This window comes from Euleptes europaea, chromosome 7, assembly GCF_029931775.1.
Source record: "Euleptes europaea isolate rEulEur1 chromosome 7, rEulEur1.hap1, whole genome shotgun sequence".
NCBI lineage: Eukaryota > Metazoa > Chordata > Lepidosauria > Squamata > Sphaerodactylidae > Euleptes > Euleptes europaea.
In genome coordinates this window covers 29,931,344-29,950,540 of record NC_079318.1, presented here as the reverse complement: position 1 = coordinate 29,950,540, position 19,197 = coordinate 29,931,344, and the positions used below count along the sequence as shown (strand labels likewise).

General features: G+C 42.6%; 1 protein-coding gene across 4 annotated transcripts in view; it reads left to right on the top strand.

Annotated features, from left to right (window-relative positions):
- The first annotated feature begins 14,606 nt into the window (after nucleotides 1-14,606).
- Nucleotides 14,607-19,197, top strand: part of AKT3 (AKT serine/threonine kinase 3) — a 156,903-nt gene continuing 152,312 nt past the window's right edge. For all 4 annotated transcript variants that reach the window (XR_008933403.1, XM_056852358.1, XM_056852357.1 and 1 more), the window contains exon 1: nucleotides 14,607-14,734. Coding sequence is in view for 3 of the 4 variants with exons in the window: in XM_056852358.1 (XP_056708336.1) it covers nucleotides 14,689-14,734 (46 nt within the window). In the remaining variant the exon portion in view is untranslated. The remainder of the gene's footprint in view (nucleotides 14,735-19,197) is intronic.

Sequence of the window (19,197 nt, the reverse complement as noted above, 5' to 3'; positions counted from 1 at the left end):
TTCTGAGCATTTTCCTGTAGTATCTGATAGACCAAATATGGGATCCTGCACTTCTTGATTGTGTTATCTTTATGATTAGTCAGGTAGAAAGAGTATTTAAAATTGCATGTGTTTTGATTTTCTAGAAGAAGTTCGATTGCAAAAATATGTGATTGTCTGTTGTGACACTCCACAAAGGTTAATAGTCTACTCAGGATACACCAAAGATCTTTGGGGAGACTCTCTCATTTTTATCCTGCCTTCTTCCAGGGAGCTCTGAGTGGCTTACTTGGTTTTCTCCTTCTATTTTTTCTCAGAACAACCCTGTGAGTTAGGCTAGGCTGCGACAGAACATTTGGCCCAAGGTTACTCGGAGCTTTATGGCTGCATGGAGATATGAGATCTTACTAGTTCTTGTCCAGTGCTCTAGCCACAGTTTCTCATAAACACTAAGCTCCTATAGAGTTCTTTTAGGACTCTACCTCTCACCAAATTTTCTGTACTTCATACCAGTGTCTTTATTGTTGCTTAGAAAGTCTGAAAACAAACAAGCAGAAACAAAATCTATCAGAGAGTGCTTAGAGCCTGGATTTATTTCCTTACTATCAGGCTAAGCTTATCTTGATAGAGTGAGATAACCCTCTTCCTTGATCATGATACCCACAGAGTTCTTGGAGTTGTTGTTTTGATATGGTGTGGCTTGCTTTTCAGCTGCTATTTCCAAATTCTAAGGTATCAGGCTTTCCCCCTCTGCCTCTTCTAGATTGCACTACAGGAGAGTCACAGGTAGCAGCAGCGTACTGTTCGTTGGTCAAGCAGGTCACGTTCTTCTCTAGGAGAAGCTCTGGCATGATTCACTCTGGGTAGGCCATGCCTCTTCGTTGCTTCTACAGAATGATTCAGGAAGACATTTCAACAGGTGGAATGGGACTGTGGACTGAACCAAAGCTTCTTAAACTGTGGGTTGCTATCCCATATGGGGTTGTATAACTGAATGTGGGGGTCGCAAAAAATTTGGCAACAGTAAATTGTAAAATTATATGTATGCCAAAGAATTGTTTTAAATTAAAATTGTTTTACATTTTTTTATGATTTATTATCAGCAAATGTTTGATTTGTATACCTATTTTATATACCTATATACCCGGGGTCGCATAAAAATTTATCAGGCGAAAAGGGGTTGCAAGTGGAAAAAGTTTAAGAAGCCCTGGACTACAATACTAATGTGCATTGTCTGTTGCTGTATATTTTTATCTTGCTCTCATTGCATTATATTTCTACTTGTGTAATACCATTTCTTGCATTTGTCAGGTGTAATGTTTATTCCTTGTTTCAGATTTCTGCTATCTTAGTTCTACTACATTGTTTACTAGATGCCTCCTTAAACTATTGATTGTATTGACTTAATTATGTAATCCGCTTCGAGTCTCAGTGAGCATGGCGGACTATAAATAACATAAATCAATTTTTAAAATACCTTTGACAGACAGGTTAGGTTCTGCACCTTTCTAAGAGCGACCAGTGGGAGCTGACAGCATGCTAGTGAGAGACAATTGGAAAAGAGCTGTTGAGAAGAGTTGGAAGTTAGGGAGTTGGGAAGTTGAGAGTGTATCTGGCTGAGTGAAGTTGTGGTGAAGAGCAGCTTAAAGCTGACTGAAAGAGTCAACAAACGACCCCAATGCCGGGATAGGGAAACAGTTCAAAGGTTCAATGAAAAAGAAACTTTGTAACTTCTACCTTGCTTTCTTTAGTATTATGTTCAAACCATAAATAAAAGGTAACTTCTTGTTTGTTTAATTCTGTGGGCTCATCGTCTTAGGGAAAGAACCCCTGCCCCACAGGCTAAGATCTCAGTCTCTCTATATATTTGGGTATGAATAAATGGTGGCAGCATGTGAATGGAATAGTGTTTGAGTCCCCAAATCCAATAACTCTGGCCAGTGTTTGAGTGAGGGGAAATTCTTAAAGGGGCCTGGTCTATCCTATCTGCTGATGTCTCAGAGAGCGATGGAAAATCTGAGTGGTGAAATGGTTATGGCTCTCTCTCTATTTTTAAAGAGACAAGAAGGGTAGCGATGTGTGATGGCTTGATCTACTTGTAAGCAGTAACCTGAGAGAGACAGGTTGTGGAGGGTGGTAGGCACTCTGTCTGAGTGGAAAAAGGGGCACCACAGTACCTTTTTAACCTAATCATATTTTTTATTCTTGCCCCACTCCACTTGGAGGGAAACCATTAACAAAGGCAATAGCCAATCTAAATTCCTCCAAATGAAGTAATACAGTTAGAGACGGTTTTCTCTTGTTGTTATAAAATTTCTGAGAATAAGTATATTCTTGCTGGATCCTAACAGGAAATTACACGCTATCCAGATACTGTCTTTGAGCAAGAACTTTTTGTGAACTAGCTCATTCTTAGAGCCAAGCTACATGTTACGTTGGAAATCTGTAATCTGTGATGGGTTCCTTCTCCATCTACTGTGGACTGAAAAGGCAGTCACTGGGGTATGTGTAGATTGCAGAGCTGGGGTTTAACTCTTCCCTCCTCTGTTTCCCCATTAAAACTTGTAATACTTACTTTTCAAAAATCAGATATGTACTTACTACTTCAAGAACACAAAATGCATGATGTATAGGTTAGTTAATATATAATATTTATGAAATGTGAAAGCATAGATGCCCTAGTTTGGTTGAGAAAGGTGGGCTATAAATAATTACAAATTTACTTAGTATTAGTGCTGGAGAGCTGGTGTAGTGTGGTGATTAGAGTGATGGACAATAACTGAGGAGACCTAGTTTCAAATACTTGCTCTGCCACAAAGTTCATTGGATGGCCTTGAGATATTTGTGGGAATAAATTTATTAATTTAAAACTGTATTAGCTGTTTTTTTTTGGAAAGGACTCAAAGCTGCACAAAATATTATTAAAAACGATTTTCACATAAAAGGAAGACAAAACTTAGAGTCAGATAAAATCAGAATAATTATCAGTTCTGCTAGCTATCTTCAAATAACTTCTTAAACAACTCTGCTTTACCCAACCCTACCTTCTCAAAGTTGGGGGCCTCCTAACATTTTTCTTAGTGTAGGATCCATCATGGAAGAAGTTTTAGAGTAGGCATATTTTACCTCCCTGCACATGGAAATAGAGATGAGTCAATGGAGTTGCCACACAGGCTCATACTGGGAGAGATTATGAAGGGCTTTGAAAGTAAGAACCAGGTTATGAAGGGCTTTAAAAGTAAGAACCGGCTGCTTGAATTAAACTTGGAAGCAAATAATTCCACTTATAGTAGACATTGTTACCTTATACAAGCAGCTATGCTCTTACAATCAAGCTGCCTTCTTTTTGATCAGCTGAGGTCTGAGCTTTCTTCAAGTTTTGAGATTATTGTTGCAGTCTTGCAGTAGTAGTAGAATCTTGAGGTTATTGTAGTATGGATCATCATGGCTAGTTGGCTGAGTCTAAGGAAGACACTAACGTATGACAGTTTCACCCTGTGATAGAATAGTGCCTTCCAGAATCTATACCCAGCCAACCAGCATCATCTCTGTCTTATCTGAATTAAATTTTGGCTCCCTGAGCATGGCAGAGAGACAGTGCCCTAGAACAGAGACTACTGCTTCTGAGTCTTGCTCTAAGAAATATATTGCTAGCTATATTGTCAGCTTGTTGATACATTCCATTCCAAAGCTCTGGCTGATCTCATTGATAGTCTTACATAGATAATAAAAAGCATTGGGGATAATACTGAACCTTGTGGAACCCCTACATGTTAAGTTTCATATTACTGACTTAAAAAGCCTGACCACAATCTTTCAATCACAGTCTGACTGGAAAGATTTAAACCGCTCAAGTTCTGCTCCCCAGTCTCTATTCCTTTTCCCAACCCTGGTCAACTGTGTTGAAAGTTTCCAGGAGACGGAGAAGTAGTTACAAGAATTTCCCTTGTTAATGTACAGTTTGTTCATCAGAGTAACCAAAGGTATCTCTCTTCCATAGCCAGGTCTGAAACCAGACTGAAAAGGATCAAGGGCAGATGAATCATCCAGAAGACTGTACAGTATCTCTGCCACCACCCTCTCAATTATCTTCACCATGACAGGTAAGTTTGAAATGGGCCTATATTAAACAGATGCTGAATAACATTTCCTTCAGAGCCCCCTCATCTTATCCTTCTGAGTTGCTACAATCCAGAAGGATAAGGGTCTGGACTAAATATGGTGGCCTTTGCTATACCCAAGACCCTGTCAACATTGATCAAGGATACTAAGCTAAAACTATCCATGAACAAAGGACCAGGTGATGCTTCAAACACTTCTAGTATGTGATCTACTGCCAAACTAGCATGCAGTTCAGAGTATTTTTCAGAGATTTTACCAGCAAAGATGTTGCAGCTAGTAGTCATTTTTAAAAATCATTTTGATTCTCCATGTTGGGCTTGTCAACTTCCAGATTATTCTGAATCATTGAGCATGGTGCAATTCAGTTGACCCAATGGTAGCAGGAAAGTGTTGCTCCTTTGCCACTGTCATTGCCACCTCATAGGCTTTCTTATGTGCTGTATAGTATGGTCCATCAGATTCAGTAAGGTTTCCCCCAGTGACACTTCAGACATCTTCCTCCCCTCAAATATCCATTCAAAAAGCTCAATACCAAACCATGGGGCTAGGATCCTGCCTAGTGAAGGAAGAAGACATTGTATATTGTCTGAAGGAGCCTAGAATAAAATGGGTAAGAGTCCAGTGTTGATTCTGTAAAAGCTCTAAAAGGCTTGGGGCCAGGATAGTTGAAGAACTGCATCCTCTCATACTGTCCAGCCTGCACACACTTGGAATGCCCTTCTCCTCGAGGCTCAACTAGCGCCTACCCTAGTCTATTGGAATCACTAGGGCAAACCTTTTCTCTTTACCCAGGCCTGTACTTAAGGGGTTGATCTTTTAACATCTTTTTAATAGTCTGTTTGTAGCCTGAGAACTCATGAGACTTGTTTTAAGCTATTCAGTGTTTCATGCTATTTTATGCTGTTTTTAATAGTTGGTCAATTGGTAAATTTATTATGACATTTTATGTTTCTATTATGTTTCGCTTTGTAAAATGGAGGGTGGTAGGCACTCTGTCTGAGTGGAAAAAGGGGCACCACAGTACCTTTTTAACCTAATCATATTTTTTTTTATTCTTGCCCCACTCCACTTGGAGGGAAACCATTAACAAAGGCTTGGAGGGAAACCATTAACAAAATAGCCAATCTAAATTCCTCCAAATGAAGTAATACAGTTAGAGATGGTTTTCTCTTGTTATTATAAAATTTCTGAGAATAAGTATATTCTTGCTGGATCCCAACAGGAAATTACATGCTATCCAGATACTGTCTTTGAGCAAGAACTTTTTGTGAACTAGCTCATTCTTAAAGCCAAGCTACATGTTACACTGGAAATCTGTAATCTGTGATGGGTTCCTTCACCATCTATGTTTCGCTTTGTAAGATGCCTCAAGCAGGCTGTCTGATAGAGGTTTATAAAATTATGCATGGGGTAGAAAAGTGGATAGAGCCTTTTCTTCCTCTCCCATAGTTCTGGATCTCAGGAGCACCCAATTAAGTTGATGGGCAATAGGTACAGGATTGACAAAAGGATGTACTTCTGTACTCAATGAGTAATTAAATTGTGAAATTTGCTGCCAGTTATATAGTAACTTTAAAACAGATTTATGGAGGATAGGTCCATCAATGGCTACTGCCTTGGTGAGTAAAGGAAACCTCAATATTCAGAGTCAATAAACGTCTGAAACCCGGTGTTACAAGGAAGTATCAGGGAAGGTCCTTGTCCTCTGTACGCTGTTTGTTGACCCTTCAGAGGAACTGGTTTGCCATTGTATGAAAGAGGGTGCTGGATTAGATGGACCATGGGTCAGATCAAGCGGGGGTGTTATGTTCTGGAGAGGCTGCATAGAAATTCTCTAAACAAATAATGCAATTAAGAATAGTTTACAGCACCATGAGCTCTGTGGAGAATAGGCAGGCTAAAAAAATAGAAGAGAAACTGCTGCACTAGAAGGCATCAAAACCAGGGGTGTCAAACTCAATTGTTCCGAGAGCAGGATATGGCATAAATGGCACTTCGTTGAGCCAGGCCATGCCTTTCCAGCCCAGATCGAGAGCGGGAGGTGGCTGCCTTGGCTGGCTTGCGGGCCAGATAAGAGCTCTCAAGGGGCATAGTCGATTGCAGTGGCATAGTCAATGGCTCATTTGTGTCCCACAGTGCCTTGGCAACTCCAAGTTTCTGCAGTGATGTTTATGGCTCCTTGGATATATATGGCGATGGGAAATGTATAGTGGTGAATGCAATGCTCCCACAGGCAACATGCTAGATTGTCAAGGCTGGTGGCGACAGTGTCTCACCATTTGTTGATGTAGAATATCGTGGTTGTGTTGTCAGTGACCACATGAATCGTCCGGCCCTTCCGGAGCAGGAGGAATGCAAGAAGGGCCTTGAAGACTGCAAGGAGTTCTAAGTAGTTTATGTGGGCAGCCCATTCTCTGTGGGACCAGGGGAGGCTCCAGTGTTGGTTCCAGCAGTAGGCACTCCAACCCCAGAGATAGGCCTTGATGGTCAGACTGAGAGGACATGAAGGTAGGAAGGGCATCCCATTTTAGGTGAGTGGGATTAGACCATTAAGGAAATAGACCTCAGGAGACAATGTAAGTCTTTTGTGTTTGGAGTCCCTGATAAGGTTGAAATGATGGAGGAATGAACTCTGGGGGCAGTCTCATTTGCAGCCGAACAAGCTGGACCATAGGCATAGTAGAACGGAAAAAACAGATTGTGTGGGATGGCAACAGAAGACAAGGGAAATGATGGTGTCCTGTCTGTCTATCCAGAGATAAACCCTTGGGGCTGTTTGTATTGAGGACTATGATTTGTTGGGAGGATTCAAGTTGCATCTTTTTTCTGTTGACTTGCAGGCCTAGGGAGGCTAGAAGTATAGGGTGATACGCAGGTGTGCAGGGTGAGTGAGGAGTGCCATGATCAACTATTTGTCATTGTACAGGAGCAATTGTGTCTTGTGATCAAGGATGTAGGATGTGGGTATGGTTTCGAAAACAATGGTTGGTGGTAAGGTGTTGAATTATATGGTGCAGCTGAGATTTATTATAAGAATCCACTGATTGGAGGTGATGAATTCCCATACAGGGAATTACTGGAAGAGGTGTGTGTGTGGTGGGGGAGAGATAACACTAAATTCCAAAAACCCTTTTTAGGGCCTGAGGAATGTTTTGTGTGAGAGGCGAACTGAGATGTAGTGGTGGTGCATGACAGCCATCTGGATAGCTGGGAGGACCATAGGTTAGAGCTTCAGTCAGGGAACAACCTGAGGTATTTCCTAGTGCTACTGAAATTGGTATGCCTGTGTCTGATGGATTGCAGCCTCGCAGAAGAAGGAGGGTTGAGGCGCATGGATTTGGCTATGTGCACAGGTCCTGGAGCCTCTTCAGAGATTTGTCTGTTTTGGAACTGAAGAGGCTTTCACCATCAAAAGTGAGGTCTTCAATCCTCAACCTCGTATCCAGGGCCAAAGAGAAGGACTGCTGTCATCCGTGTTCGTGGACAGCTATTGCTGTGGCCCTCTGTCTCATGTGGGTTTCCCCACATGTTTAGTGGTATGCATCTGTTGCTTAGTGATACAGAGGGCCTCATCTGTGAAGGTGAGGGTCATGTAGTTGAGCTACTCAGGTCGATGTTAAAGGGCTGGGGATATCATCTTCCAGAGAAATAGTTAGTATCATGAAAAGCATACTTGATAGTTGGAAATTTTAAAGGACATGATGTCCAAAGTGTAGACTTTTCTGCCAAAGTTATCTATTTTCCTGACTTCTTTGTTGGTGGGGGCAGAATGTGATGGCTGTTGTGTCTTCCCGAGACGAGCTTCAATAATAAGAGAATGGGTGAGAGGATGTGTGGATGTGTCCATCTTACAAAAGGTGAGAGGACTGGAAGATGGCTTGCCCCATTAACCTTGGGCAGTCTCCAGGAGTCATTGGACTGGCAAGAGGGCCACTAGTGGGTGGTCATTGGAATGTAGGACTCTTAATATAGGATCCGGTTTACCTGGCGATCGTTGATTAACCTGAATTTCCAAAGCAGCAGCAGCAATGTACTGGAGTTGTTCTACATAAAACCTGCCATCCTTGGAGGGTGACATTCAGCAATGATTGGAAAGGTCTTCTGCTGGAGAGGAGCCTAAGTCTGGGTCAGGATCATCCTCAGAATTAGTTGAAGATATGGAGCCTCTGAAGATGAATGAAGAGGGACAGAGGACTTGACAATCTTGTGGCACTGGAGGAAGTGGTTGTGACAGCTGGTGAGAGCGATCCAGGTTATCTGAAATAACTAACTTGATGACTGCTGCTGAGTATGATGGGTAGTGAGTCTTGGGGTGAGCAGATGAGATGACTTGTGGAGTTTCAGCTTGGGGTTGCAGTGCAGTTGCAGGTTGGATGACCATAGACAATAGGGGTGGTGGCATCTTTGTAGGGGCCAGTGAGTTGTCAGGGGCTCATAAGACCATCGCTGAAGGTTTTGGCAGAAGCCTCTGTGCCATGAGTTGAGTCATATTGAGCCTCAGAGCAAGACCGGGATTGAGGGTGGGGTCTCTGATGTGGAGAACGAGATCGCCAAGATGGAGAACGGTATCTTTGGGACTGATGGTATGGTGACAGTGATTGATATAGTGACTGATGATATTGGGATCAGTAGAAGGGAGAGTACCACTAAGAAGAGTAACAAGACTGGGAACAGCAAGAATAATGCCCCACTGAGTGTTTCTGGTGTACCAAAGATGGCATTCAGGAGTGGTGGTGGCATAAGGTTGATATGAGTGTTTATCCCAATGGCCATGACTTAATTGGGAGTGATAGCGATGTTGCTGAGAGTTGATACACCAGGCTGTGAATGGTGCTTACCTATAGTAAGGGATTTCTCTAACCTTTGTGGTTGAAATCTCTGGTCCATGAACTTCTTCAGTGGAATCTTTCAGCTAGCCCTACAACAGAGGGTAGTGCTCCTGTGTAGGCGTGTGCACTAGGCAGTTTGTCCTGGATGGCCTCCAGAATCATCTTAGGTTTGACCTGCTTTTGCTGGGGATTGAATATGGCCAGAGCAGGGTCCTGTGTAAGAACCAGGGTAGGGATTGCAGGCTGAGTAGCAGGCGGAGGTGGCACTGATACAGGCAACTGCTTCTGCTTCTTTATCTATGGGTGTGAAATTTTAGTCCTTAATTTTTGCAACCTGAGTGGTGGGAGGGTTGCCTGACTTCAAAGTTGATGATATCAACATCAACACATCTGTGGGTATTGATGTTGAGGGTACTGAAGTTGACATGGTGGTCAAAACTGACATTGGTACCAAGCAGTGTTTAGGTACCTGGAATTTAGGCAGTTGGGGAATGGTACCTGGGGATGACTTGATGACAAAACCTGCTATCAGGAGAAGAGATAGAGGTAAGATTGCCTATTGTGTTTAGTTTAGTCGAAGGCCAGTTCTAAAATACATACAATAGCATACATAAAGTTTACATAAATTGTATTACAATGAGCAGGTAACATCCATGAACCTAATATGGAACGATGGGCTCTAGCAGCTGCATAAAATCTGGCCACTTTATCCGTGGCCCCAGGATCAGGATCTGAGTGAAGAGAGGCCATATATGAATCCTCAGGTTGGCTGGGCAGTTTTTGAAGAATTGGAGTAATGAGATCTTTTCTGAGATCACAACGAAAAGGGCAGTACAGTAGTACATGCCCAGTAGTTTCAATTTCCCCATCTTCACAGGGGCAAGTGCGATTTTATAGCCTGGCGAGTTGTTGGCATTGTTACCAAGTTCACTTCAGCTGAAAGAAGAGCCAGAAGTGACCACAGCATGTAAATATCTGTTGTCCCTTCCCCTTACCTGGCCTGACCTTCTCCTACCACCATATCTCCCCCTACCCCACACGTTATGAAATGTGGCACCATCTTTCACCCCATTAAGTTCCCCTAAGGATATATTTCCCACCAGCAGGCAAAGCAAACATAAGACATATCCACACTTAATATTTATTATACAAATGTCCAGACCCACCTCTCATTTGGGTCTTGGAAAATATGAAACACACACAAATCCAGATCCACTTCTCACCTGGATCTGAGTAGAAACACAGACAGAGAGATATAACCCAACTGCCACAATGAAAAACCAAATGGCCCCCCCTCACTCTCCTTCATCCCAGAATAACAACCCAGAGATCGCAGTTCTTATCATCTCAGTACAGCAGATGTTGAAGCAGCATTGCTTACCTATTACATATTTGCATAACATCTGGGGTACTGCATCTTCCAGACAGCTGAGCCTCAGGCTGCAAGACTAACAGGCTAAGAGCTGCATGCCAAGAGCCCTTTGGCTCCTGCTCTTCGGCTTGTGCCAAGGGCTCACGCCCCAGGCACCAGCTTTGGTGTAAATGGGGTACCTGCAGGAAGAGGCACTATGACACAGCAATGATGGGTGAGAAGCAGCAGATGTGTCTACTTTGGCTAACAGACTCAGAAGGTGCTCCCTGCTTCTAGACAGTTCCTTTTCCCTCTTTTCCATGAACTAGATGAGAGGGAAGAAAGGAAACAAGCTCTGTGGAGCCCCCCCCCCCCCAAGGGGCTGAAATTTGGCAAAGTTAGCTCAAGCTGACAAAAGGACAATCAGGACGTTCTGAGAGATGTCTGCCATGTGATGGATGAAAAGGAACTGAGCAGGAGAGGCACAGCCCCTCCCATTTGGCAATGTTCGAGAATCTTCTGAGATTGGCTTCTGCGCAGGTACAGAAGCCATCAGTGTGATGTGCAGAGACCATGAAGACGTAAAAACAGATGTATCATGACGGAATATTTCTGAATAGATCTCCATCAATAAATGATTTTGTTTCTTTACATTTAAAGCAATTTGTAAGTAAAACTTTATTGTAGTACAGTAGCCTTACTCATAAGTCTCCACAGGTTACTAGGTCACCTGATGATGTACTATTTGTGGCATAAAAAAAAGAGAACCAAAGTTGGTGAATCTCCTAACATAATGAAGTTATTATTATTATTATTTTTACTAAGCAAGTGATTTATTTATCTTGCACACAGGGATCAATTCCCATCAAATTTTGCTTTAAATATAGTTGCTCCAATAGCGAACGCTTGTTCTCATACATCAGGGATGGGGAACCTTTTTTCCACCGAGGGCCATTTGGATATTTACAACATCATTCGCGGGCCATACAAAATTATCAACTTCAAATACAAAATTTTGTATTTGAGGTTTTAGCTATCATACCAATGAATGAATAAATGAATGAATTATCAACTTAAAAATTAGCCGACCAAGCCCCAAGCAGGCAGCTGTCTCAGATGACCCCCTCCCCGAGCGGGCAAGCAGGCAGGAATCCAACTAGTGGTGCACTCACCCACCTGGTGGCACAGGATGGTCTGTTGTACCAGCAGGGCGTAGCCATCCAACTGCATGCTGGAGTTGCTCCTGCACTGCATGGTTGTAGCCGGATTCTACAGCTGGCTCCTGCTATCTTCGCCTGCAGGGATAAAATGAGGACACATTGGCTAAGAAACCCCCCCCCCACGCATTCTGGCCCTGCCCCCTTTAACCCCTCTATTGTCACCACATCCGCCCCCAGCCCTCTTGTTGTACAGAGGGAATATGTTTCTCCATGGCCTGGGTGGAAAAGGGTTAACACAGTTTCTTGGGCGGTCCTAGCAGCTCCATAGCTAACGACTTTTCTGCAATGGGGAAAAAAGGTTCCTTTTCTCGGCAAAACAAACTCACATCTGTCTTGAATTGAGGCTAATCCTGTCCGCGGGAGGTGGCGGATCACCAGTCTTAGATCCTTCTGAGCTAGAGATCTGCCAGGACCCACGAAGGGCCAGACCAAATGATTTCGTGGGCCTTAAACAGCCCCCGGGCCTGACGTTCCCCACCTCTGTCATACATAATAGTATTTATTTACATATACCCTGCTTTTCTCCCCAATGGGAATCCGAAGCAGTTTACATCATTCTCCTCTCCTCCGTCTTATACTGACAATCAACAATCCTGTGAGGTAGGCGAGGCTGAGAGAGAATTACTAGCCCAAGTGAGTTTCCGTGGCAGAGTGGAGATTTGAACCCCAGCCTCCCTGATCCTAGTCTAACATTGTAACCACTTCACCATGTTGGCTCTACCACTAAGCAGATTTTTAAAAAAGATTTCATATTTCCCCTTCAAATGCATCAGTTTACTTAAAACTTATGAAATAAAACTGAATCTGTTAGCTGTCACTTTTGTGTGCTCTTCCTGTGCAGTTGTTATAAATTTAGCAAATGGTAATGCAGCTTGCCTCTTTAAATTATGATTGTGGTATTTATTTGTTTATTATCCTGTTTAAGCTCAAAGGCTCTGAGCAACATACCTGAATGTTTAAAGTTTTACATTTAAACCGAAGAACAAGCCTCTTAATAAGCTTCCTTTTGTGTGTGTGTAAAGTGCCGTCAAGTCGCAGCTGACTTAGGGCGACCCCTTTTTGGGGTTTTCATGGCAAGAGACTAGCAGAGGTGGTTTGCCAGTGCCTTCCTCTGCACAGCAACCCTGGTATTCCTTGGTGGTCTCCCATCCAAATACTAACCAGGGCTGGCCCTGCTTAGCTTCCTTTTACTGGCATTCATTTGTGATGTTTGCATTGGGGTGTGCGGGAGCTTGACCTTCCAGCAGCTCTTCTTCCCCTGGCTAGTGATTTGGGGCCAGAGTGAACAAACAAAAACATGTTTTAAAAGTATGTTTTAGTATTTAATAACATGTAAATATGTTTAAATATCCGCTTATTTAAATCTTATAACAATCAACAGGAAAAGCAGATGTCATAAATTTAAAAGTTTATCACCTTGGTCTTCAGAGTGCTGCATCAACATAAACGAATGAAACTGATCCTGTGATGAATTTGTAATGGAAGGAATCTTTTGATTTTCAATCTGGAATATTGTGTTTTTATAAGTTTTGTGGAATGTTTATTGAGCCTACCCTTCTTGTTGATTATACCTTTTTTTTTAAACTGAGAATCTATAAACAGCTTTTCAGTTTTTCTTAATTTTGTTTAAAAAGTCCAAGAACAGAAAAAATAAATGACATATACGTATGCATTATTTTTTGAACACTGCTTAATTAAACAGTGGTAAACACTTAGATTTTATTAGGAATGTCTGTCAGGCTTAGCCTATCTGACAATGTCAGAGTACTAGAGTTTTCAAAGCCCATTTCCTTACAAATGTATGATAAAGAGACTTTGCATGCTGTTGCATGAGAAATAACTTCTGATCGTGTAGAATTACTTGTCGCAGTAGCGCCGTTCAAAGGAGCTTTGGCTTGGATCCAGAGGACCGTGAGCAGAGTTCTGCTTGTGTAATGTATTTTTGTTACTTCCCTCTGGAACCATCAAAAAGCTTCCCTTGAGGGTTGGGGGAACTGACAGTGATTGCCCCCCCCCCCAGCAGAAGCTTGTGCAAACAGAAGTTTGGATGCAAATCTCCGTGAATAAGTGAAAAATGAGGAATTTTTACAAATTGGCCAAGGAACTCCATGCTTAAGCTGGTAGTAGTGTCAGTGTTTATTGTACTATAAGCAATAGAACTGTATAAATCTGTTTCCTGATTCAGAGATCATCTTGTATATCTCATTTAATGTTGGACATGAGGATTTCCTCTTTACACTCCACTGAACAGATGGTCAGCATTGTCAGATTACCTGTTTGGGGGAGGGTGAGAGGGAAAGATGCCTGGATCCAGTCTTCCTTTCCCATTTGTAGATTTTATGGTTCTAATTATCTGTTCATTCGTGCTTATGTTGTATAGAGACACTGTGCTTGCATCTCCAGATGTTGAATGTGGTTCTCCCAAACCAAAATATCCTTCTGCACACATGGGTGCTGATCCCAAAGGGCAGTTATTGTGTGAGGTTGCAGTCCTACCTGTACTTATCAGGTAGTAAGCTCCATTGAACACAGAGAGACTTACTTCTACGCAAACATCTCTGAAGTAAAAAATAAATAAATAAAGAGCATGCTTTTCTCTTTCTTAAGTCCAACTGTGCCATAACAGGTACAATCTTAGAAGAGGCATTCTCCATCTCCCTTGTGTAAGAAAGAAGGGGGTAATATATAATGTAATATAGAAACAGCCATTTTTTTGTTTTTGTAATTACATGTGTAATTTTTTTTCATGTGTTGTCTGATTAAGAACACCTTTTGAATCAATTAAAAGGGTTTTAAATTTTGCAGCTCTAACAGAAACCTGTACTTGTGGATCAATCAATTTTCCTTAGTCAGCAAAGATCTGTGTGCAGCAATATATCTTTGCTTTATTTATATACTCATTTCCTCAACATTAGCAAGTCGTTTCAAGGCTGAGCGTCGTTTGTTGTTGAAGCCTGTGTAAAAGCTAAAGCATTCATGTGTTCATTACTTTTAATTTTTTTAATTAAGTGTTTGGAGGGTTGGGGAATTGGATGTCAGGCAATTGAACACATGAAAAGAGTTAATTTTTGTTTATTTATGCTTGCAGATTGATTTGTCTCTAGATTCCGAAAAGCCAGAAGAGAACTGAAACCCTGAAACTGCAAAATACTGTTTCTCTTAGCTGAGGGGTCAGCGTGAAGCCATCATGAGCGATGTTACAATTGTGAAAGAAGGCTGGGTTCAGAAAAGGGGTAAGTGGTGAATGAAACAAAAATTATATTATGCAGTAAGGTAAGGGCTTTTCTTTTTTGCTGTGATTTTATTTTTACCAATTTATAGAAGACAGGATATTAATGAGTAACAAGAAGACTTTAATCTTGAAACAGTTTTAGACAGAGTGGTTAAGAGAGAGCAGAGTGTTCAATGTTACACATGTAAAATAAGCACACTGAATTCCATAATTGTATTCCTTGCCCCTCTCAGTAACTTATTAATGTGCTGCATAACTTCAATAGCATAAATAGTCTGGGACAAGGACAGGATTCAGAATATCTCATAAATCCTATTCTTTTTTGTAGCCCATTTAAGTAAAGTCTGGATTGGGCAGAAATTATGCTATGGCCAGAGTGAGATATTATAATTGTGCCTATTTTTTAAAAGGAGTGTGTGTGAAAACGATCCAACAAAAGTTCTGTGATAGCAAGTCTCCTGAATATTTTCTTTAAATTTAAATTGTATTTACATTTGCTGCTAAATAAATTAGAATGGCTTGTGGAAATGAACGAGATTTTTTGCTGAGGAAAGGGAGGATTTGAGCTAGAAATTCTCTTATGGTTAATTATTTTCTTGTCCATCATCTGATTAAAAATAGTCTGCTATAATCAATCTTTTTTTTGTTTTTTTACAATTTCTGTAGATATTGCAGACATTTGACAGAATTAACGGAGACAGATTGTGGGCTAGGCCAGGTTTCATCTCCAGTTCCTGTAAATCATAGTGTTAGGCAGTCATATCATCTTGTCCTGTTTTCTTTTTAACTTTTTAAATTAATTATGTAATGAGATAATTGAGACCTAGTTTGTTTAACCTCCAAGCTTTTGACCTGCATGTCTATATTTTGGTATATGCGGATGTTATAGTGCTACTGGGTTGGTCTGTCATTGGAAGATACTGACTGATGGGGAATCTTTCCTTTGTTCGTCTGCCTCAGCAATCCTTTCTGACCCCAAAACAGTTAATCCTGAAGTTACAGGAACCCATATGAACTAATAGCTGTGCGTGTTGGGAGGAGAAGGAAGGGAGAACTATTACCCTTCCTACCTGTTCCATCAGAAAGACTGTTGGAAAGGACTGCTGGAGGAAGGAGAACAAAGGAATAATCTGTGATCCTTCTGCCTGTGGATCACTAGATCCAATCTATTGTCACTCTGCATAATGGGACTAAGTAGAATGATGAGGAAATGTCTTAACAATTGAGAACAGGAATTTCTTTTTGAAGACTAAAATAGTAATTTTTGGTTGGCGTGTCAAGAGTGTTCCAAATACTAAAAATACCAAATACCTTAATTCATTTTACCGTATCTCACTGAAGTAGCATACTCTGTCTCAAAGCAAACTGGATGATCCTGTGCCTGTCTGTAGGGCAGCAAAATAGGCCTTCCAGAGACGACAGTATTTTAAATAATTGAGGAACTCTTGAGGTATACAAAAAAGTATGTGTAAGTTAAAGACCCCCCTCCCAATTGCCCTCTGAAGCCACAGTATTTTGAATGCAGCTGAGCACTAGTTAAGGGGGAGGGTAGGAAAACGGCATAAGGTGAAATAAGCCTGTTTGAGCCTATAGCAGTGATGGTGAACGTTTTAGAGACCGAATGCCCAAACTGCAACCCAAAACCCACTTATTTATCAGAAAGTGCCAACACGGCAATTTAACCTGAATACTGAGGTTTTAGTTTAGAAAAAACAACTCATACATTAACATCCCCACTTCATCCCATGCTAGCGGAGTCACTCTGCACAGGGTCACGCAGCCGGACGGTCTCCGGAGGGCGCGCCCCTCACATTATAGAACACGTAGTGCAGGTACAGGTAAGGGGTGTGTCGCTGGAAGTCGTGCAGGACTCTCCCAGAGAGCTCCAGTTCAGCCAGCCCCTCGTCCGGCGCAACGCCGGGGCCCGGCTCTCCAAAGGCCGGCTCCCCTGGCGCCTCGCTGCTGCTGGCAGCGCACTCCTGGTGGCAGTGCGCCTCGCTGTTGCGCAGCAGGTGGTGGAGGCGCAGGCTGGCCTCCAGGGCGGGGACGCTCTCCTTCCAGCCCTCACCCTTGTACTGCTCCAGCACGTAGGAACGCTGCAGCGGCAGCAGCTTGGCCGCCCGGAAGCCGTGGAAGCTGTACTTCTTGTACTGCGCACCGGCCATGGCGGCCAGCAGCAGCGGCAGCATCAGCCCCCAGCTTCGCTGCTCCATGCCCGCCCCGCCACTGCCTGCTGCTGATGCTGCTCCGAAGCCACTCGGAGGCCCATCAGGAGGCTCCGGGAAGCAGGGGGGAAAGGAAGGCGGGAGGCAGGCCCGGGCCGATCCCGCAGGGTCTTAGTGTGGCTGGCGGGCGAGGGGAGGGACCAAATGGCCAAAACGCATGGGAGGTTTTGCCTTGGATTTGCAACTCGCTAGATGTGCTGGGGCGACAGCGCGCGTGCCCACAGAGAGGGCTCTACGTGCCGCCTCTGGCACGCGTGCCATAGGTTTGCCACCACTGGCCTATAGTATCGTGAAGGAAGAGATTGGAGTTTGGGGAGCGCGTGCCATGAGCATGAATTCTCCAACCCTAATGCCTTCTCTACCAGTCCAGGTAGCTATAACCTTTAAAGGGCTCTGACCATCTCAAAGCTAAAGGAATCCTGACAGGGACTCCTCACCGTCATTGCATTTGGAAAGAAAGTTCTTCCTGATTGCCCTCCTCCCCATTCTTTAGGTTTCTGACAGTTTGTATGTTGGAATATTAGGAATGAGGGATGCTTTGAATTGTGCATTCACAAATCCCATTTTCCCTCTTTCCAAACTCTACTACACTGCACAGAGTGGGAGAAGTTAAAATATCCCCTTTCCGGACTGTATTTACTTATAAAATTTTATGCCGCCTCTCCATGGAACCTGTCCGAGGCAGCTTAAAAAAAATAAAACATAATAAAATAATAAATCATTAATTCAGCCTACCCTACCTCACAGGTAGGTGTTGTGGGGATAAAATGGAGGAGAAGAATGTAAGTCTCTTTGAGTCCCCATTGGGGAGAAAGGTGGGGTATAAATGAAGTGAAAATAAATATTGTTAGTTTAAAACCCAGCATGCATAACCCAGCCAGAGTATAAATGGTAAATCATTGAGCAGCTTAAAATGAATTTAATAGTTTTCAGGTTAAAAACACACAATGATGTTTAAAGATTAGCCCCTTCATTAAAAGCCTGAATAAACAGAAAGGCTCTGGCCTGGTATTAAAAGAGAGTTATACGGGAACCAGATGAACTTCAAGGGGAAGGGCATTCCATCGATGAGGTGCCACTGACTCTTTTTGCCACCTGCCTTACCTTTGATGGGGGGCATGTGGAGAGCAGGGTTTGTGAGGAAGGTCTTAGATGGTGGGGTGGACAGTATGGGGGGAGGTGGTCCTTCAGCCAGGATATCATTCAGGGGGATATCCTGGCTGCAAGCCATTTAGGGCTTTAAAGTTAAGAACCAGTGTTTTGAATTTTCCCGGAAACAAATGGGCAGCCAGAGCAGATTTTTTTTAGCACCTGAGTGGTATGGAGTGCTCCTGTACTCAGTTGTACAATGTGTGCGGAGTGGGGACTACTCAGCCTTTTCCCCCCTTATGTGCCCCCTCTGAGTTTTGTAAAGTGCATGTACCTCCTTGAATTCCAGCAGTTCCATGCAGAATTAGGTCAGTCGTGATGAAAGCTAAAAAATTCCCAGCAATTTGATATAGATTCAAGTTTTGTTTTCCCATGACATATGTTTATATATTAACGTCAAATTCAGGTAAAGACACTTTTGTACCTTTAACACTCTTAAAACAACCAAAGCAGCCATGAAGTTAGAATGTCAGTAGCGGAGTGGGGGGCTATCCAGTGTTTTGCAAAGAGTGTCCCATGTATCTGCCCATTATCTGCCCATGAGACAGAAATGTTTGTTTGTGTTGGATGTGTGGAATTCTTAGGTTAAGCTGAAAAAGTGTTACTGTCCCAAGGTCACCCAGAGATCTTGAATGGCAGAGTGGGATTTCAAACCTGGGTCTCTCAAATCCCAGTCTGATACTCTAACCGCTATACCACACCCGCTCCGAAGATTGTAATGCTTTTGGAGGGTAAACATACATATGTAACCATGCGTGCAGTTAATTTTGTTTATGTAATTGATGTAGTTAAATCTTACATAAACCAGTTTAGGATCTTTATATATTTTTGTTCTTGCTGTTATAAATTTTTCTGGTGTTTTCCCTAAAATAGCCAAGACTTTTGGTTCGTGTGATAAAGAATGATTAACTGAACAAGAAACTGACTAGGAAAAGTACTTCTGTTACCAAAGATGGTTAAGCTTATGTTCTGTAAGCGGCGGCACCAGTGCTATCTCTTTCTGGGACTGTGTAGCAAGGTGGGGGATAGACAGTGCTGGAAGGGGGTCTTCCTAGCTGCCACTGCCATCTGGTGTCTAAGAGAATGATAT